At 48.5% G+C, this 14426-nt stretch overlaps 1 protein-coding gene across 8 annotated transcripts in view; it reads left to right on the top strand.

Annotated features, from left to right (window-relative positions):
* Positions 1–14426, top strand: part of FMNL2 (formin like 2) — a 97033-nt gene that overhangs the window by 64405 nt on the left and 18202 nt on the right. For all 8 annotated transcript variants that reach the window (XM_015869096.2, XM_015869101.2, XM_015869098.2 and 5 more), the window contains 4 exons: positions 1934–2027; positions 10237–10311; positions 13479–13589; positions 13798–13947. In XM_015869096.2, coding sequence (XP_015724582.1) covers positions 1934–2027; positions 10237–10311; positions 13479–13589; positions 13798–13947 — 430 coding nt within the window. The remainder of the gene's footprint in view (positions 1–1933; positions 2028–10236; positions 10312–13478; positions 13590–13797; positions 13948–14426) is intronic.

Raw genomic sequence — 14426 nt, 5'->3', positions numbered from 1 at the left:
TAGGCTGTGCTTGCTGTTAGAGCGTTTAAGAAATAGATAAGTGAAGAGTAGAGGGATTTTCATGGATTTGTGTACAAAGCTGTAGTGAAAATCAACCTTTGCTCTGACTCAGATTCAGTTTGTGTTACAGTGCAGTTAGATGGGGGATTGCCATTTGGTTCCATTGGTCACAGAAGCTGCTGACTCTGCAGCTCTGCCTTTGCTGCTCAATTCAACTGCTGCTGCAGTGCAGACCCTGCTGATCAGGAGCAGCTTTGCATGGGATTTTCCTAAAGAAACTGAGTTTTCTGCAGGTGATTTTGTTGAAGCCATTTTCAGGTTTGAGTTCCTCTAAGAGCACAATCTATACTTGTTCTGCCCCTGTACAGTGCCTGACTAAGTGTCAGGAATTTCTTTAACCTCAGCAGCAGTCCTGTAAATCACACTGTGGAACTGATTGCTGCAAGGTTATGTCCCCTCTCCCCCCTGCACACATTTGTGAGCTGGTACCTACATCCAGCTGGACTGGAGCTGCAGGCATCCCACATACCTGATGATACCAAAGCTGAGTACTGGTGTTTGCCAGGGAAGGGAAAAGCAGGGATGATACAAAACTAAACTCTACCGTATAGGAAGAGCTCCCTTGCCTAGGCTGCCTGCTTGCCATGCAATGTACTGCTTGAAACCTTGGCCTGATGGAAGTGGGTCCTTCCTTCCTCTTTTCTGTTTAGGCTTAAGTCAGCTAGCATGAATGGGAAAGATACAGGAAGTTTGTTGTGATCATTTGTGGTGCCTTGTGCCTGGAAATCAGGTGATTAAGAGATAAATGATGCCAACACAGCAGTGTCCTGTCCCATCCCTGCCCCATCGCAGATGCAGCAGGAGAGTGGGTGCTGCACCTGATGCTGAGACCTGGGCATCCTCCTGGTGTCTGTGTAGCTCACAGCCCTTCAGAGGATGTTGCCAGTGGACCACAGGGAGAGCTCCTCGAGCCTGTCTGAAAGAGCTTGGGTTTTCTTCTTGTGGCAGGACAAAAAAATGGATGAGTAAGAGTTGAAAATGATCCGTGTAATATTTCCTGGGGAAGTGAACATTTTATCTGGTTTCCAAAGATAACCTTGACACTTTGAAAGCCAAAAGGTATTTCTTTTTCTGCAACATCTGGTTTAATGCTCAAGCATGAGACTAATTTCATGTGTGTCTGCATGGTTTCAGTATCTGCTCCCAGCTCATCTGGCTGTAAGATCCCATTGGTGCTTTTGCCTTATGTGAACTGTGTAAGAGAGAACTGGGGATCATTTATGACAGAGCTACACTGAGTGTTGCATGCTTTTCTTTCAGCAGTCAGTTGTATCCTCCCCTCCCTGATATGCTGTGTTAGTTGCCAGTCAGCACCCAGATTTCAGATACTGGAGGTTGAGGTGTGTCAAGGCACCCTGTGTTCACTTCAGCGAACCATGTCTTGCATTTTTTGTGGCTGTGAATAATCCAACTTGTCATAGAGAATAACTGAGATGAGCGTCAGGGGAGTGCAGATAGAACTAAAAGCCCTGGCCGAAGAGAGGCTGAGGCATGAGCTGCTCCTAGCAGCGACACATTGCCCCATGTGCTTCCACCTGTGGGATTGTGCAGGAGAGCTCACACCGTGCCAGCTGCCAGGCTGATGCAGACACCATTGGTTTGCTTGGATTTCCTCAAGTATAATTTGTGATGTAGATTCGTGCATCTTTTGGGAAGTGTTAAAATGGGGGAGAGTTGCACGATCCTGGGAGGCTCAAACTACCCTGGATCAGATATTGCTCAGCATTGTGTCCTGCAGGTTTGCTTGTCTCAAGAGGCTGAACCACTGGGTATGCAAAGTGCTTCTCCTGGTGCCTGCACAGCACTTTGCAAACAGGTAGAAGGTATTCCCCACCCTCTTGTCACTGACTGCTGTGGCTTGCTTTCTTTGCAGGACAAAGGCCCTTGTCCTAGAGCTCCTGGCTGCTGTTTGTCTCGTCAGAGGAGGGCATGAAATCATTTTGTCTGCATTTGATAACTTCAAGGAGGTACGTGTTCTGCTTTGTCAGAATTTCATGTGTGTGTCCGTAGTTCTCCTAGCTCTTGGATAGAGCTTTCACGTTCAGCTCCATTTCTTAGACTAAGAGTTTTCCATAAGCTGCAGATTTTCCATGTGTCCGTGCCATCGTTTTCTGCACTGTTGTGTTCTAGAGCTGGAATCCCAGCAGGGTGAATCCTGTCTGTGAATTGCTGCCTTTACCTTTGACCAGTTGAGCTGTGTCCCTGAAGGGGAAAAGTAATGGAGGTTTGGAGAGTGTTACTGCAGGTCTAACTCTGGATGTTTTTGTATGTTCTTAGGTGAAATAACTGGAATTGCTGTGTAGATCCACTGTTTTCAGGGCCGCTTACACAAGCCTTTGAGATGCAAAATTCCTGGTTTTGTTATCAGTAATAATTACTATTTGTAAGGAAATACAAAAACCAAGTTTCTGTACCCCTGACTGCTGAAATTAACACGAGCATTCGGGTATGTTCAGCTGGTGCTAAACCGTCCTTTGTGTCTGTGTACATCCAAGGGTGTCACGTTTGCATACAGTGGCTGATGGCACTTGAGAAGGTTGTGTTCAGAACTGCTGGTGTGGGAATGGAGCCCAAGCAAGCTGCGGTTCCAGTAGTTGTGGATATTGGGTATAGGTGTGGACTTATTATCAAAGGGAAAATGAATCTAGTCTTACCAGCTCAAAAATGGTTAAGCTTGATGAGTCCAGGCTGGACTGTGTATGAACATGCTGCTTATTTCCTTATTTCCATGTATTTCCTTATTGCTGCTGCTGCCATGGGTGGTTGGTGCAGATGACCAACAAGCCCAGTTATTTCTTTTTTCTTTTTTTCCTTCTCTGTATGCTTTGGGAATTGTTTCTGGTGGTGAGATACTGGTTCCTGTTTTATATCTGCTATGTTTGCCCAGCACACATCCCCACTGTAGCTGTGGTGCTGGGGGGATTGGCAGCACATGGAGCCGGAGCAGAGGGTGTGCTGGGGTGCTACCTCAGCTTGGTGGGACCTGCCCAGCAGGGAGGGTGAAAATAAGGCATTCAGTGTCCAATGGAATAGGGTCTGTGGGGCTGGAGCTTGGAGTTTTGGTTTGTTCTCCTGGAGCAGGAGAAGCGGCTGTGCAAGGAGGGGAATTCCTCCTTTGCAGTTTACCCAATTGCTCTGCATATTCTCACCGTGTACTGTTGTTTTCCAGTTTCCTCCTTGGCATCTTTCAGTAATAGTTTCAAGCGTGTCTTTAGCCCATTCCCATGGCACTGTGGGATGTGGTCACTGGGCACAGTGGGGTGGGATGGCAATTGGATTTGGTGGTCCTAGAGGTCTTTTCCAGCCTTTGTGATTCAGAAGCTGGAATATTAAGGACCTCTGAGCAGCCTAAGCTGGAGGTTGTGTTTGCTGCTTCCCATAAGCCTGTGTTGCTCTGTGCTTCCTTCATCCCAGCCACTGGGATTGTCAGACAGGATCTCTGCCATATCTCCTCGCAATGAAGTAACTTCAAAGGAAGCAAAGCTCCTGTCTCATGCTCACCCTGCAATAAAGTCAAGAGGAAAACAGGATACTTCAGACCAAATTCGACTCTCATTTGCATCAGGGCAAACATCAAATATTTCATTAGGCTTTGAGCTTTGCAGTGATGTAAATGAGAACAGAATTTGGTTCTCAGGGTTTGACTGAGCTGGGAAACCACAGCTGATCTGAGTCTTGTTGAGGACTCGTTTTGAAAATGGCTTTTCCTTTGAAAATGATTTGACGGGCCAGGTTTTTTCTGTCTGGGGTCAGGATGTTCACATGGGTGGTTTTTCTTAAGGTGTCTCTTGAAAGGCATTCACTTATTTGAACTGAAATCCTCAGCTCTGCTGTGCAGGCTGTGTGCCCTCACAGGGACTCAGCTCTGCGCGCTGCCCAGCGCTCTCCTTCAGCAAATAATTGGGGTAATGTTGGAAGGGTCCCTTCTGGAAATGGAAGCACGTGGATACCTTGGAGCCACCAGGAGCGTGTGACAGCCTGGGAGCTCGAGGGGGGATTTGGTACAGAAGATCTCAATGGGGAAAAATACAGAACTGTTGTAAGTAACGGGAAGTTGGGTGGGAAAGAGTAGTTTGGGGCAGAGTAAGAGGTGGGAGCTGGGTGATGCTTGGCTGAATGCTGCTGCTTTTGTGGCAATGGTGAGGAGTTCTGTGTTGCATATAACCCAACACAGTGGCCGGTCCTGTGCCCTGCTGTGTCTGTGAGCTCCTGGCCCTGTGCATGTGCTGCCTGCAGCCCCTCCTCCCAGCACTGAAGCATAACTCTGTCTGCACGGCTGTGGAAGTTTGAGCAGCCCAAACTCTTCAGCCCTGCCACCACCCCTGCATTTACCCACTTGCAACTGAGCTTCCTTAGCAATATTTCTGGGTCCTTTGTGCTTGTTTCCATGGATCTGTGAGAACTGGCTACACCGTTTTATCCGAGTTGCCTGGGATTTGTGTCAGAGGATGAGCAAATGCACTGCAGCAGAATGCCTGGGGGAAATGAGGAGAGTTGGCCTCAGGGATGGCTTTGCAGGGGCTGTGGGTCACAGAGAAGATGCTGAGAGCCTGAGCCCCTTTTAAATTGAAGTGGGCCGAGTGCACTGTTGGAAAACAAGATGTATCTTCCTAGTGCTTATTCAGAGGAGTTAACTCATTTGAACAGCGTGAGTGCACATGTGGCCATACTGAGAATACAGCTGCTGTCTCTTACTGCTGGCTTTGCTTTGCTGTTATATCATTAATAGGTTACCCTATTGCCTCTATGCCCACTAAGCCGTGTCTCTAAAACAGGAGAGTAACCAGGCTGCAGTTCCCATGTCATGGTTCTGCAGTGAGGGGCAGGTGCCCATCTCCCATTCAGACAGCACTTCCACACCAGGGGCTATGGCTGGGGCAGCCTGTATCCTGCCAGGCCTCCATCCAGGGGGTGTGAAGTGAGTGTGGGAATGCAGCACTTCATGCAGGGATCCATGAGGGTTTATCCAGCCTTTCTGACTCTCTGATGCTAGGATCTACATATATCCGTGTATATGTCAGTGGATGTATGTGCTCACCTCTGACTATTGGGTTAGCTTTAAGGGCCTTGTGCTTACAGAGGAGTCAGGGTATGAAAACTGCTAACAGCATCCAGAAATAGAACTAACAAAAAATTCTCATTAAATGGAACTTACGTTCTCAGGCTCAATGAGCCTTAAAAGCTGTTTTCCTATGAATTGTGGCCTTCCTTCCAAATCATTGTCAGCATTTCTAATCAGCTGTCTTATTTATATGCTTTATAACTCGTTGACTAAAGGCGCAGTACCCAATAAATGAATGACTGCTGTTCATTTACCAAGATAACTGCGTTTGGGAAGGTGAGAGTGTGCTTGTGTGTGTGCTTCTCCTTGTGGGAAATAATTTTAGTGCATCAAAATAGAGCGGAGGTGCTTTTCCTGAGATGAGTTGTATTTCTCATGAGAACCCCTCATTTTGCTGCAAGACAAGAGGAAATGCCAAAAAGACTCTTGGAATTCAGATAATCCAGAAGGCTTTAGGGCAGCTCATCCTTTGGTGGTTATCCAACATCTGGACTCTGCCCTGTGCTCTGTGGAGGAGAATCAGCGTCGTTCCTTGGGGAGCAGGGGATCAGGAAGGAGCAGGCCCGGGGTGCCCTCTCATTTAACATCACTTTCATTGACTTGTGCAGTACCTGGGAGGTGAGAACTCACACTGTCTGCTTATGGCTCTGACCGTGTGCATACCACGGCAGGTGGGGCTGAGTGGCTGTGCAGTGAGCTGAGGAGCTGAAGCATGGCATGGGACGGCGTTGTTTGCCTCCTCTGTAATCACTCCGGCCAAGTGAGACCATGTTGTTCAGCCCTAACTTCTGACAGTACCTAGTTCAGAGTCACATTTCCCTGTTAGAATAATGACTGACAGCAGTGAGAGCAGCAGTTCTGAATTATTCTTGTGGGCCATTGTAACAGCTCAGCGTGAGAAGAAACAGTTTGCAAGTGCTGGAAAATGTAAATACGTTGGTTGTCTTTTCCCCCACGGCAGTATTTTGAGAGCGCCTTAACCCTGCTGGTAGAGGAGCACAAGGTATTTTAACCTAGTAAGCGTGAACAACTGTTTACTTAACCAGTAACTTAAAAGAAAATTGCTTTGTTGTTCTTCAGAAGTATCAGCAGCATCAGTCAAAACAAAGTGCCCTGTGAGCACTGCCTGCCTGCGAGGGGCTGCTGCCCACAGAGGGCTGTTGTGGGGCAGAGAAAGCCGGCATTGTGCTGCTGGGACAAAGCAGTGCAGGCAGGAGGAAAGGTTTACAAAGGCTCTGGGAATTTTGGGCTTGCATATCCATCAGGCTGTTCATAACGCTGTGTCCAGCATGAGCTGTGTGCTGCGCTGTATGGTCTTGCAGTGGGATGGGGCTGCTCTCAGAAGCTGGGGAAGGAGGAGGGAGCAGCTTGAAGTGACCCCAGGCAGCATGTGGATATGTGGCCAGTTCTATGACAGAAAATGTCTTGTACCACTAAGCCCTTGCTAAAGGTTATGTGTTTTAAATGCTCCCTGGCTTGAAGTCCTTTGCTGTGTCACACCATTCTCACCTCAGGTGTAAATGCAGACAGAATGATTTCATTTTCTATATGGACTTGAGGCCGCCAGCTGGGTGAAGGGATGGAGTCCCTCCTCAGCATGCGTGGTGATGGGATGGTGCTGGGAGGAGTGGCTGACACACCAGAGGACCGTGCTGCTGTTCAGTGAGACCTGGATGGGTGGACAGGAACCTCATGAGGTTCAGCAAGAGCCAGCGTGGGTCGTGCACCTGGGGAGGAAGAAGCACACACTTCTGTAAAATTAGCAGCTGAGCTGCTGGAAAGGAGCTCTGCAGAGGAGGACCTGGATGTCCTGGTGGCTGACAGGCTGATGGTGAGCCAGTGGTGTGATGACTGGGACACAGAAAGTTCCACACAAACATGAGGATAAACTTCTTCACTGTGAGGGTGGCACAGCTGCTCAGACTGGAGAGGAGTCTCCTTCTCCAGAGATATTTGCACCCACCTGGACACTGTGTGCAGCTGCTGTATGGAACTCCTGTGGGTTGGGCTGGGGGCTCTGGAGGTCCCTTCCAACCCCCACAGCTCTGGGATTCTCTGCTATGCCCTCCAGCAGAGCAGAGGTGCTTTGTGCCCTTAGGCAGCATTAGGTGCAGTCAGGACAGGAGGATGAGGTGCTCCATCAGGCTGGGCTTTCACTTTCTGACGCCACACAGAAAGCGGTGCCGTGTTTTCAGAATAGCCCAGCTGCCTTTCTGGAGCTTTTTAGCAGTGGGACCATATGAGTGGGAGCATTGCGAGGGCTGCTGGGTTGAACTTTGCTGCTGGGTGGTCTCGGGGTGAACCTCCTGACCTGAAAGCATTGCCCGGTGGGTATGGGTATAATTGCCACTGCGTTTTTCATAACTGATCCTATTTGCTTCCTCATAGGATCGCGTTGTACCTCTGTAATGGATCTGCACGAGGCGTACCTCGTTAGTGCTCAGAGCCCTTCCCAGGACAGGACCCTTCGTGGGTGGTTTCCCATAAAGCCACATTGTTCTTCCAGAATGATGTGGGCTTGATGCAACCTAAAAGGATTTTTGTGCAACCTAAGTGGAGACAGAGGTTTTTTTATAGCTGTGGTAGCCTGTTTAATCTTTCTTCTTACATAGAATAATGCTAATAAAAGAAAGATCAGTCTTTCTTAGTCCCAGCCATGCTTTCAATGCAAATGACAGACCTTGGAAATGTATTCAAATAGAAATGGCAACATATGGTTTCATGCGGTGGGATTTGATTTCAGCGTTCGTCTTGGATTTGGGCCAATCTTCAGGCTGGAGGCTTCATCTACAGTTTCACTCCCTTTAATCTTCCAGGATAAATTATATCATTTCATGAAAGTCAGCTCGCTGTCTCCTGAAGCGCACATGTTCCCAGCTCTGACTCATCTGATGATGGTGTGAGATAGCTGCCAGAAGCCACCGAAAGCTGCAGGTTGCTGCTGCTCCTCTTGTTGCTGTCAGCTGCCCCCAGGCACTGCTGCTGGAGCCCCGGGCTGGCAGTGGGCTGCTGGGCTTGGGGCTGCCACTTGCTCCGTCATTGAATTCCTCAGCCCTGAATGGCTCGGAGTTGTTCGTGTCGGCTCTTCTCACCCATGTGCGACTGTTCACATTAGATTTCCCAGAAATCTAGTCAGCTTTTCCTGTTGAGTGATCGTGTGTGCCGTTGTTGGGTTCCTTCCATTGTACAGGAAGGACCTTTTTTTATGTCAGCTCCATTTTCTCTCAGTTGAGTACAAGAGAAGCACAGTTGTTTTGAGCTCAAACTTGAGACGAACCCTTCTGTTCTTCTCTTGTATCAGCTCTGATTGCTTTGTGGGGATAGGAGGGTGCAGGGAGCATAGGAAGGCCTTGCAGTTGGTTGGACTGAAGTGCCATCCCATGTGCTGTATCAGGAAGTAAATGGCCTGGCCACTAATGCGGGGCTGAGTGCAGCTGAACAGTCTATGGGGCAACTCAAGGACAGGGTTCTCTGGGTTCACTTGGAGCAGGGGCTGGATCAGGCCAAGGGTACACCTCCAAAGTCAAACTGCACTGCAGGAGCTGCTGCCTTTGATGCTTGCAGAGCGTGTGGGTTCCCCAGGCCCTGCCAGCTCCTGCTTTTCTCTTCAGCTTTTCCTGCTGGAAGCCTCCTTGCAGCCCTGAGCTCAGCACTTGGCCAACGAGGGAATTTTCTCACAAGGTGCATGGTTTGTAAAGTGTCCTTATTCATCCTTCTGAGTTTCTAAGGTTTAGCTGGAAGCACTCTGCACTTCTAAATACCACGTCTGTGAGTGTCTGAGTGTACCCTGAGCACCCTGCATGCAGGTGGCTGTGGGTTGCTGGGCCTGCACAGGGCCCGCAGGTTCAGGCTGTGGGTTGAGGCCATGAATATTGATGGTGTGTTATTGAGTGGTTCATAATAAGTGCTGTCACCCACCTCTGATGGAGATCCCCTGGTAGAATTCCCATTGCTGTCAGGTACTGACCATGTATAGCTAAATAATAACACAGTTAGGAAACTTGCATGGGAAGGAGAGTGTATACTGGAAATATAATTCATTCAGCCATAACAGACAGCAGTACACGTAGAGGGAGATCACCCAGCAGCCCACTGCAGATGGAACAGTCAGCTCCATTCAGCTTCCAATGAAATCTGTGCAAGAACTCCCCCTGAGCTCAGGGCCTTTGTCTCTGTGGAGATGCACACTGCAAGGCAGATGGAGTTGAAAAGAGAAATCTAATGGGGAGATGGCAATAATAATGCATATTTTGTACAGAGTTTGCTTTTGAGGAGTGAGTAGAAACCTGCATTGGGGGTTTGGTTGTGTTGTGGGAGGTGCTGCAGAAATCCTTGCTCCGGAGAGTTCAGATTCTAAAGAAGTGTCTATGGCTGCCACCAGTCCTTCCTCCAGTCCTCCCTCACCTTTCATTGGGTAATTTCACAGGAATACTGGGTAGGAAAGGAAGTTCCGTGGAGTTTGCTCTTCACACAAAGGAGGGCAGCAGTGCCCTCTCACCCTCCCTTTGGCTTATCAGCTTATTTGGTGCTTTGTGATGTTGTTGTGAATGACTGCAGGTCATTCATCTACCGAGAAAACTAGGGCCGCTCTGAGGAAGTAATGAGATTTAAGCAATATACAGAGACCTGCTTTATCTTAGATCTGATTTCTCCCTCAAGTTGGATGCGTTTCCTGCCACCAGGCCTGTATTACAGCTCTGTAATTCTGACCAGCTGATCGTTACACTGATGTACTTTGCTCCTCATTTAGCCTGTGATAACTTTCCTTTTTTCCTCTCTGTAATCTGGTCTTCTTCCTAATTACATTACATTACAGTGGCGAACCAGTACTGAGGCATAAGGAGGCCGAGGCTTCCTGTGGCACAGCCTGCTGGAGCTGCTGTGCACGTTTGTGCCAGCACTGCTGTCACTACACTTGTAGGGGAAAGAAGGGTAGGCAGAGTCAGGATATCATTGTTGACCTGTGGTGTCTCATTTGTCACAAAGAAGAATACTTATAACAGAGAAAACCTGCCCAGAGAGGTACTGAGCAAGCATGAGGGCTGCTCTTAAATGTTCTTAATGCTCTCTCTTGCAAGCTGTACTTTAACAAACAGTTGGGGATTCTTTTGCAGGTGTGTGGAGAGAAACAGCGCTTTGAGAAGCTGATGGAGCACTTCCGAAATGAAGACAACAACATAGACTTCATGGTGAGCACTCCTTATCTGTGGACTTTGCCTTTGGTGTTGGCTCTGTGTGCTCCTACTGCCACGTGCAGCATTCAGATGTACATGGTTTATGGCTTCTGACCGTTGGCCTGAAATTATTGCAGTACCATTTTTTAACATTCCAAACTGTGCAATATAACTGTCATGCTTTAGCTACAGTTTAATTCTCTCCAAGAAACGCTGAGTGCCATAGTGAGGTTAATGGGAAAGAAGCTTTTGGCTGTGTGTACTGTTTCTGTGTGGCAGAATAGCAGCATCTGCAGTATCAAGAAGCATATTCTGTACGTGTGCCAACATCCTCAAAATCACAGACAGGGAAGTGTGGGAGAGACCCATTGCAGCTGTCTGTCCTTATCTGGGGGTAAATATAGCAGTAGTTTTCACCACTTTGGTTCCTCATGGTGCATGTGCATGATTATTCACCAAATCTACTTCCCTAGAGCAGAAAACAGCAAGAGGGGAAGATCTTAGTGGCACCCACAGATGGCGATGCCAACTTGCACGTTACAGACATGTGAAGGACTGAGGGTCAGCACAGTGTTGATGTATTTGGTACCAGAAATACTTATGTGTCTGTGTCTTGAAGTCTGTGACGAGTGAGTGGTCATGCTGATTAGAACTTAGTTTTTTAATTACAGAACAGATGCAGCTCAGGTACAGTCAGTGCAGCCTCCCTTGCACTGCTCATTATTGTGACATGATCCCATTTGGAGGTGAGAGAAGAGCAGGAGGGTTCCTCACCTCGTGGCATTCACTGCTCTGTTGTCTCTGTTAAGAGTGTATGACACTTCATACTGTTCAGGTGCAGGCTTTTTGTTAATGTCTTTCTGCCAGCAGTTCGGTGTTAAACCAGCTGGTGTGGTGCCTCCTATGGGCCAAGAAGATGTGGGTGCCAGTGACTTGCAGGGCCAGGCTTACACCCGTGGGAGGATGGCAAAATGAAAAGAACAAAATAGGACGACCTTTTTAACTCCTAGTCCAAAAGAAAAGTTACAGAGATGTCTACAATGTTACTAAAGTTAGCAAGCTGCTCTCAGTAACTCTGTGATATGTTACATTGGTTTTGGTCCTTGTTATTGCAGTCCCAGTAAGGACGTGTTGCTAGTCACAGCGCTGGCTAAGTATCCTCAGATGTACACTCAGTTAGCCTGCAATTTAACAGATGGATTTGTTTGTCCCCAGTGCCCGACTCAGTCATTTCTGCCATGCTGACAGGGAAGGTGTCTGTGAGCAGGAGAGCAGTGCAGCTTAGTGCAGGCCAGAAGCAAGTCAGTGGCAGCCCCCGAGTGCTCCTTGGGGGTGAGAAGGGGCTGTGAGGAGCCGTGCAGGGGCTCCTGCTCACCCCTCCACTGTGCTGTGCTGCGGGGCTGTGCTGCTTGCCAAGGCAGTGCTAAGACAGCAGTCCTTCCTTTCTGCAGGATGGAGTCAAACAAGCCCCAGAGCCAAGTCTCCAGGATGTAATGTGAAAGCTCGAGTAATTCAAGTAGTTGCAAGGGCTGAACACAAACAGAGCTGTTCCTGCAGGAGCTGGCTTTCAGGCTGCCCTAGATGGAGAAGACGAGAGCTGTCTGTGAAGTTAGAGCTGAAAGGGGTTGCAGTTAATTGCATTGATCTGACGGGAGGAAAGAGAAACAAAAAGGCAGAAGTATTTTAGGGAAGGTTCCTGTTGTTGACATTGACATACTTCATTTTAAAAGCAACTTTCTTAGATTAATTTTCTTTGACTTGATAAATTCCTTAGTTGTATATGTAAGGATCTGAGAAAGGAAATGAGAGTTTGGCCCCAGTGCTGCAAGAGCCAAAGCAAGTATAACAAGAGCACTTTTGAAATACGGGAACTTGGCAGTGAGTGATTTGACAGGACAGCAGCGCTCAGCTGGCCAAGGCCAGCTCCAGCACCAGGAGGAACCAGAGCTCTCCAGGGGAACTGGAAGGAGTCTTCTGCTCCACACAGACTCAAAAGCTAACGGCATGAGCAGTGTGGTTTGTGTAAGAAGCAGGGCATGCTGAGGGACAGGAGTAAGACATCACAGAGCTTGTTGTGTCCATGTGGTCCCTGATGAACCCAAGCTGGCTCAGGCTGGGAGGAGCACTGTGGACATCCCAGCCAAACCTGCAGACAAAGGCTGCTGGACAGCAGACACCTCCCCATGAGTTTATGAGAAGTTGGTGTTATTTCTGTCTCTACATCTACAGTGGGTGGGTTCTGCCCTGCTCAGACCCACCAAGGACAAGGCAGACTTCTTCTTCTTGCAGACTGGAGGTGGTCACCAGAGGGCTGAAGGAGTACAGGGGATGTGCAGAGAAGGATTGGGCTGTGCCTTACATTCCTCAGCAGGGCAAACCTTTGTGAGCTTCAGGCATGATTCCTGCCCTTCTGCAGGTACCTTGCCCTGCTGTCTGAGGGGCTCTGCCTCCCTTTGCTCGAGGACCTTGACTTGCCTGCACTGTGCTGGGGTGCAAACCACAGTTTAAAAAGCATGTTTTCTACAAATAACAAAGCATCAAAGTCTTTGCAAGCCTGAATCCAACACTGATGGAGTAGAGAGCTGCAGATAGTAAATGGCAAATAGCAAAATGCCATCCCTGGCAGTGCTGGCTGACACAGGGAACCTGGCATCCCTTTGGGCTCCAAGGGCCTGATCCAGTGCTTGGGATTGGGAGCTTTTGAAGAGGTCCAGAAGAGGCCATGAGGAGCTCCTTCCCTATGAATACAGGCTGAAGGAGTTGGACTTATTTGGCCTGGAAAAGAGAAGGCTGTGGGGAGACTTCATTGCAGCCTTTCAGTATTGAAAGGAAGAGTTTATAAACATGAGAGAAATCAGCTTTTTACACAGGCAGATGGTGACAGGGCAAGGGGGATTGGTTTTAAGTTAAAAAAAAGGGAGTTTTAGGTTGGATGTCAGGGGGATGTTCTTTACTGAGAACATGGTGAGGTGTTGGCACAGGGTGCCCAGAGAGCTGATGGGTGCCCCATCCCTGGTGGTGTTTAAGGCCAGGTTGGATGGGGCCCTGGGCAATCTGATGTAGTGCATGAGCTATGAGGGGTTGGACCTTGATGATCCTTGAGATCCCTTCCAGCCCAGGCCATCCTTTGATTCTATGACTCAGGGCTGTGACATGCTGATGTGTGGTGGCTCCTCTTGCAGGTGGCTTGCATGCAGTTCATCAACATCGTTGTGCACTCGGTGGAGGACATGAACTTCCGGGTCCACCTGCAGTACGAATTTACAAAGCTGGGCCTGGATGAGTATTTGGATGTGAGTATGACCAGTTTCCTGCATGTGGCTTTTGGAAATGATTGTTTTTCATGTATGATCTCAGCTAATGCTGAAATGCGGAGTGTATTCCTGAATGGTGGAGGTGGCCGAACTCCCACTGCTCTCCCTCCCCTTTGCACTGTGGGCCGTTCTGGTGCTTCAGGCTGCTGCCGGTGTGAGTGACACCTTTTTGTTTTTGGCTCCACAGAAACTGAAACACACAGAGAGTGACAAACTGCAGGTGCAAATTCAAGCGTATCTGGATAACGTTTTTGACGTGGGAGCATTACTGGAGGATGCTGAAACCAAGAATGCAGCCCTGGAAAGAGTTGAAGAACTGGAAGAAAACATTTCCCATGTTAGTACGAAACTGGAGTCACCTTTCCCTGTGGAGTGATGCACAGCTGCTCTGCATGTGTGCTGCAGTATCTGTGTGTGTGTGTGCTGCAGTATCTGTGTGTGTGTGCTGCAGTATCTGTGTGTGTGTGCTGCAGTATCTGTGTGTGTGTGCTGCAGTGTCTGTGTGTGCTCTTTTTGGGGGTGGACATGCAGATGTAGCTAGATAGAATCCTTGGGGTGAGGAGTGTTCAGGGAAACCTGTGGACTACTGTGCTTTCTCTGTGGGGGATGATCAGATATTTGGCAAGTGAAGGAAGTCTGGTGCAGGTAAACTTCCTGGCTGCTTCCTTGCTGTATTTTGAACCTCACATGGTGCGTATTTGTGTTAATGGGTGCACCACCTGCTTCAGAGATTTTTTTCTAAGGTATTTATCGACCTGATGAGAAAATATCTTTTTTTGCCTTTTAATTACTTTCCTATTTCACTCAGTCCCCAGG

This window comes from Coturnix japonica, chromosome 7 (assembly GCF_001577835.2).
Source record: "Coturnix japonica isolate 7356 chromosome 7, Coturnix japonica 2.1, whole genome shotgun sequence".
NCBI lineage: Eukaryota > Metazoa > Chordata > Aves > Galliformes > Phasianidae > Coturnix > Coturnix japonica.
The sequence above is the reverse complement of the archived record's forward strand: the minus strand, read 5'-3'. Positions and strand labels throughout refer to the sequence as shown.